Here is a 7079-nt window from a genome sequence, read left to right as displayed (position 1 = left end):
TCTCTGAAACAGTTTCCTTTACATAGATTGAGTTGGCTTTCATATAAAGTTCTCATGTATCAAGTTATCTTTTATTCTGTCTTCCATGTTGATCCTAAAAGCAAACATGATGTGCAGGGAATCCTCGTTTTCGCATCTGTTATGGCAACTCTTGGTCTCCAGATTATATTGGAGTCAGCACGTTCACTAATATCGGATGTAAGTAGATGCCCTTAGTTCTGCATCATGGCATATTCCTTTAATTGATTCTGTTATTTTCTTTTAAATACTTATAAGTGACATTGTGGCGTTATCTTTGCTTGTTCACCTAGAGCTTTGAGATTAAAAGTTCTTTGGTAGAATGAATTATTAATCATGCATAGCATGGGTGAAAAAGTGGCAAAGGTGAACAAAAATAATTTGCCACATGTCAACCTGCAAATTCAGCTACAGTGTTAGATTTAGACGTATACTTGTGTTTTGTCTTATAATTATTCAAATAATGATGGTTTTAGATATCTACTGATATTGAAAATTGGACTATTGCTTTTATTTTCATGGCATCACTCTTGAATCCATGCTGTGGGCTTATTACATGATATTGGTTTAATTTGGTGCAGGAAGATGGGTTCAGCTTGACAGAGGAGCAAGAAATTTGGGTGGTGGACATCATGTTATCAGTGACGTTGGTGAAGCTTCTCTTGGTTGTCTATTGCCGCTCCTTCACTAATGAGATTGTCAAGGCTTATGCACAAGATCACTTCTTCGATGTAATCACCAATGTCATCGGACTTGTAGCTGCACTTCTAGCCAATTACATAAAGTATTGGATTGACCCAGTTGGAGCCATTATTGTAAGTCATGAATTTTCACCGCATTTTAACATTCATCTGTTGGTATAATTGCTGCGAATGTTAATTATTTAGTTTCTTTAAAATATTAGTAACCAGTGAAATCAGGCTGAACAGAATCTTCAGTTCTGTGACATAACCATCCATAAATAATTCGTTAAATGGAATTGTGATATGGGTGTCTAAACTGGTTTTCTTTGGACAAACCTACAGATATGTTCCTAGGGTCAATTTACCCTCTTAAGGTTTCAAAAGTGATAATGTGTTCTCCCTGTTTCGATTTCTGTGAAAATTACTTTGAAGCAAAAGCTATGGTTATCGAATATTGATAGTTATGTGTACTTCCATAAAAACATGTATATGGTTATTACATCAAAAAATTTGATGACTTATAAATTGAAAAAGAGGAGGGTGAAGTACTACTTCGAAAATTTTGGCGGATTTGTCATTGCTACAGCCATAAGAGGAAACTTTCCCTTTGCAATTTATTCCTTTTTTCTGTTATGATATTAAATGAATTAAATTGTTGTATGCTTGAGTCGATACTAAGTCTTGTTGGTTTCTGTTTACAGCTAGCTCTGTACACTATCCGAACTTGGTCAGCAACTGTTCTGGAGAACGTAAACTCTCTGGTAGGCCGGTCAGCAGCACCAGAGTATCTACAGAAACTGACATACCTCTGCTGGAACCACCACAAGGCTATCAGACACATCGACACAGTTCGAGCTTACACATTTGGGTCCCACTATTTCGTAGAGGTTGACATTGTCTTGCCGTCGGGGATGCCTCTCAGAGAAGCTCACGATATTGGGGAGGCGTTGCAGGAGAAGCTAGAGTCATTGCCTGATATAGAGCGAGCATTTGTGCATCTAGACTATGAGTTCACTCATCGGCCTGAACATGCACAATCCCATGATGGATAGCTTATGGTTACATAGAGAATGTATAGAGATACGTGCACAATTTGTGGAAATATTTTGCCACTTTACCAGGCTTGAAACTGTGCTATGTGCAGTTTGTAATGGAGTTATTTTGAAAATTAGTCCCCTAAATCTTCAATATTCCCAAACGACTCTTTAGCTGTAATACTAAATTTGCATCAGAAGACTCTTTAGCTGGAAAATTGCTGCCTCTGAGGAGTCTGTTGTTGCCTCGGAGGGGGACACTTGACATTTCAGGCTGGAGCTACTGGTGTTCTGCTTTGAATCATATGTGGGTCTTCAGGTTCCTTCTGAACACTCTCGATCTCTCGTGCTGCATTCAGTACGGCGTCGTGAGTCGCAAGTGCTCTACCAGCCAGAGCAAACCTAATATACTTATCCAGACCCTTCTGGAACTGATGTCTCCTAATAGTAGGGTCTCTAACCAGGTGGGGAGCATATCGACTTAGAAAAGAGAAGTCGGTTTCATACTCATCAACCGATCGACCTCCCTGTTTGAGCTCAACAAATCTACGCAGGAGTTCATCCCGAGCTGACTGAGGAAAATACTTCCTGTTGAAACGCTCTGTGAACATCTCCCATAGGATTGGCCTCTCAAGATGGGTCTTCTCAGCTGCCCACCAGATCCAAGCGGAATCAGTGAGCTGGATATCCATAAGATCCACCCATTCAGGAGGGGCAATACGGGTCATCGTGAGAATGGTCTCGGTAACCTTTAGGAACTCCTCCGCTGCTAGAGGACCTTCAACACCAGAGAAGAAAGGTGGTCGCATGTACCGGAACTCTGTAACACTAGACTCTGGACGAGGGGAAGGTTGGTGTTGTGGCTCTCTCTGTAGTTGCCCAGCCAGGTGTTGCTGATTAGTAACCAATCCATGAATCCTTACCAGGAGTTGGTTCGGGTCCACTTCGGGTGGCAGGGCACTGCTACCAGACGGGTTACTAAAGCCACGCGTACCCACCATGGTTCTGAAGGAAAATAAGGATCAAAAGAAAAACTAAGGTTAAAATCAAAACAATATATTGGAAAAATAGGAACTAAAACATAGTTATTAAGATAATAGTGTAAGAACTTAATTGTAGTCTTACAGATGAAATATGATATGTACCTAAATTGTCCATTATATTCTTACTAGTGAGTACTCCGGACCGTGACTTGCATGGGCCACCTCTAAATCTGTCACGCACCGTTTCTCAAAATACCGGGGAATCGAAACGTGAACAAGCCCGTGAAATATTACATTTAAGGAGAATAAATAAAATAAACATTTCTCCTCAATCTAATACGCTAAGCGTCAAGAAATAAATGCAAAGGCAGACCGATCACAGATAGTGAAAATATAATAAACAATTCAGAACAGAATATCCATATCATAAGTGAATATCATCCAAGACATAATATACGGGTCAACATGCCCTTATTACAAAAAAGGTCCAACTAGGAATATAACAATACATAGTCCATAATAAAAGAAAATACTGCTAGAAAATACGAAATTCATCATCAAACTAAGAAATATATGGTAAAAGAGTTTTAATGTTCCACAACTACTACAGAAGAAAATCACTACGCTCAGTTTGTCCTTCTACTCCCTCGGAAAGACACTCCAGCTGAGCATACACTGGCTCTGCTGCATCATCGAACTGGACCTACCCGTCCCCTAAGTCTAACGCACACCACAGAAAACAAGTGTACGTTAGCCTGCATGTCACACGAGGGGATGAACGCGGGGGTGCTGCTAGGGGTTGTTCGCCGCAGCGGAGTTGCGGAGCTGAGGCGAGCGGCTGCAATGTGGTCGGCAAGGTGGTGGTTGAGTCGGCGGAGAGAGAGCGAGAAAGAGAGGGAAAAGAAAGTGCGGCTAGTGTTTCACGTGAAGGGAGAAAGAAACGATATATATATACTAATAATATATATATATATATATATAATATATATATATATATACTATAATATATATATAGTATATATATATATATATAATAATATATGGAAAAGTGAATCTAAGGTGACACCCTGAGCTCCCCACCTAAGGATGCGGCCTAGAATCACATCATTTCCTAAATTTTTTTGTGATCCGCTCCGTTGCACTTGATCTACACGTTCTTAAACCACACACACCAATTTTAGGGGTGAACCCGTTGTGTTTTGACCATTCGTTGAGCCGTGCAAATAGTTCTATTCATTCAGACCGTTAAAATTACAGCGAGTGGATAAAGGGTCAAACACGAACGGGTTCACCCCAAAATTGGTGTTTTAGGTTTAAGAACCGTATAGATCAAGTTCAACGAAGCGGAATCGTAAAAACATATTAGGGAATGATGGATTTTAGGCCGCGCCTTAGGTGGGAGCCTAAGGGGTCACTTAGATTCACTTTTCCCTATATATATATATATATATATATACTATAATATATATATATAGATATATTACTATATATAGGGTAGGAAATAATTAACGAAAATAATTAATAAAAATAAGAATTAATTATGTATAAAAGTAAATAATTATGAGAAAATTATCTACAAAATAAAACGTACTAGTTATACTAATACAACAGAAAATACGCAATAGTGAAAATAATACAACTAATTATACAATTAAACGAGAATAATAATAAAAAATATAATTACTTACATTTAAAATTAAATAATTATGGGATAATTATCTACACAATAAAACATACCAATTGTACTAATACAACAGATAATACGCAATAGTAGTAATAACACAACATATTATACAAAATAATACGTAATAATAATACAACCTATTATACGAAATAATACGTAATAGTAATAATAATACAACGTATTATTCAAAATGATACGTAATAGTATCAATAACACAACGGATTAATTCAAAAATTTTTTACTAAACTAAGTTAATTTATAAATATCAAAATCATTTAAATAAATATAAAATTTGGACTTTTAACTCGTAGGAAATTCTAGAAAATCAAGAAAAATACAAATACTATTTAAAAAATAATAATTAAATATTTTAAAATACCAAAAAAATCTTTTAACTAGTATCGAAAGTTCACGATCATTACAATATTGAACCTGTCTGTCATCTAAATCTGACATACACAATAGAAAACAAGTGTACGTCAGCGTGCATGGCACACGACAAGATCCCACAAGGGAGAAAAGAACAATCGAATGACCAATGCGATAACAGTAATAATAATAGAAACATGTGATGACAGTAATAATGATAGAAGCATGCAACTGGAATACTAATAATCTAGACATGATCCACTAGTAGAGTATAACGGTCAGGAAATCCATAATCATCCAAGTGTAACACGGTCATGATGCTAGCCATCCTATCACAACTCACTGGTCCACATCTCAATAAAATCAATGTTCACATTAATGGATAACTGAATGTTCATAATCCCCTACGTATATCCAAACCCGAAACTCGACGAGAGGACTACACGCAATCCGATCACCGGTTGGTCCGAACACAGCAGAACACGGGTGACAAAACAAAAAACAGAAACAGAAAACAGGTCACTGACCAAAATGCGCAGCAGATCACTTTGGCCCTACAAACCAACCCGAGGTAGAAACAAGGCCTAGGACGAGTCTGGAAGATAAATCAACATTCACATCCGATCATGTGAATCAAGACTTTCTCATCCCAACATCTCTTGTATTTCTAAGTCATTAAGCACGGTCTATAATAAATCACTGATTCACCTCTTAAATATAGTCAACGCACACACACATGTCACTAAGTCTTGTTCATGACGCGCAAAGCCACTAAGTCATGAACTGCTATTGGTTCTCAATCACAGCAGGAAACAATAAATAAATACAAGCAAATCTATGTAATAATATCACGACATATCACATAATAATGATTTGTTACAATATATATATATATATATATATATATATATATATATATATGAAAATAGTAATATTGTAATGCACTAGAAATGACGAAGAAGAAATCCTCCAGTCAAGTCTGACGATAGATAGATCAATGCAGAAAATAAAGAAACAACTAATAACCGTCGAAAAGGAAGTATACACGCTAAACGACAAAGCGATCCAAACAAATAAAATATAGAAAATAATCATAAGTATAATGACGACATAACAAGGAATCCTACGACATCAACGGAGAAGAATCTCAAGATCTAGTTCTATTGTAGATAGGTCGGCACAAGAAACGAGAAAACGACTTCGGATTCAATTTCGAATAATTGAGCAATAAAATGAATGAAATAATCTAAACAAATCATCCTAGGTGTAGAGGGGCTCAAATCGGGTTGTCAATAAATCAGGACATTAATCTTCTCTCTCTATTTTAGTGAGAACAGCGAAATCACCTACAATGATATAATCGGTTCATCTCCACAATTTGGAGGAAATCAAGGCGTATAGTCGACACAGGAATGAAACCAAATACATAGGCACGAAGGCCATCCACCGCAATGATACACAACCATAAATGAGTCAACGAATACAATACAAGGCCAACAATTAATTATACAAGGCTGCAAACAATAATACGTTTGCCGGCAGCGAATTGCAAAGCAAACCTGTATGGAATTCTATGCTAATGCATTCAAGCATAAGTAATAGGGAGTACGATAAAGATGTGATATCAGTCAATAGCACGAATCAAATGAGTAATCATATGAAATATAATTATGAGTCTCAATATGACATGAGCATGACTGTGAATCGGACGTGCATGTATAGTATAATAAATTATTTTAAAATATCTATTATTATAATAACTCAAAATAAACCATTTAATTCTAAACTAACCTTTAAAAATGATTAATTTATTAATTCCAAAATAATCCTTTACAAAATAATTTTCTTTAAATTATTTCTAATCTTTTAAAATCATAAATCTATTTATTTAAAAGTTCTTTTACAAAATAGTTTCTTTTGAAATATTTTCTCATTGTAATTAATTCTAAAATAATCTTTAAATGTTTCTTTTTAATATTATTCTTCTAAAAAATAATTCATTTTAAAATATTTCTCACAATAATTATTCTAAAAATATTATTTTCTTTTCAACATTTCATCAAACAACCTAACTACGCAGAATATCACAGTATTCATACTACAGCATAATCATATTATAGTCTAAACATGCATATAATTAATTCACATGTCTAAAATTGAATTAATAAGTCTAAGAAAAGTAGGATCTTGCCTACAAGACCAAGGGGTCTGTGGACGAGCGGCGGTGCCGCTGCGGATGCGAATCTGGACTGAGGGGGCGGAAAGGGCAGCGGTTCGGTTGGGGTCGGGGTTGAGGCGACGGTTGATG

At 36.2% G+C, this 7079-nt stretch overlaps 2 protein-coding genes across 2 annotated transcripts in view; one reads left to right on the top strand and one right to left on the bottom strand.

Annotated features, from left to right (window-relative positions):
• LOC109821924 (metal tolerance protein 5-like) overlaps nt 1-1889 on the top strand; it is a 6178-nt gene extending 4289 nt beyond the window's left edge. The window contains exons 4-6 of the mRNA XM_020388081.1: nt 118-198; nt 600-833; nt 1403-1889. Coding sequence (XP_020243670.1) covers nt 118-198; nt 600-833; nt 1403-1753 — 666 coding nt within the window. The 3' untranslated portion in view covers nt 1754-1889. The remainder of the gene's footprint in view (nt 1-117; nt 199-599; nt 834-1402) is intronic.
• On the bottom strand, nt 1913-7073 carry LOC109819944. The gene is made up of 2 exons (XM_020385942.1): nt 6963-7073; nt 1913-2740 (listed from the first exon to the last, which is right to left on the bottom strand). Exon 2 carries the CDS (start codon nt 2734-2736, stop codon nt 2005-2007), a length of 732 nt encoding a protein of 243 aa, XP_020241531.1. The 5' UTR covers nt 2737-2740; nt 6963-7073; the 3' UTR covers nt 1913-2004.

This window comes from Asparagus officinalis, chromosome 8, assembly GCF_001876935.1.
Source record: "Asparagus officinalis chromosome 8, Aspof.V1, whole genome shotgun sequence".
NCBI lineage: Eukaryota > Viridiplantae > Streptophyta > Magnoliopsida > Asparagales > Asparagaceae > Asparagus > Asparagus officinalis.
The sequence above is the reverse complement of the archived record's forward strand: the minus strand, read 5'-3'. Positions and strand labels throughout refer to the sequence as shown.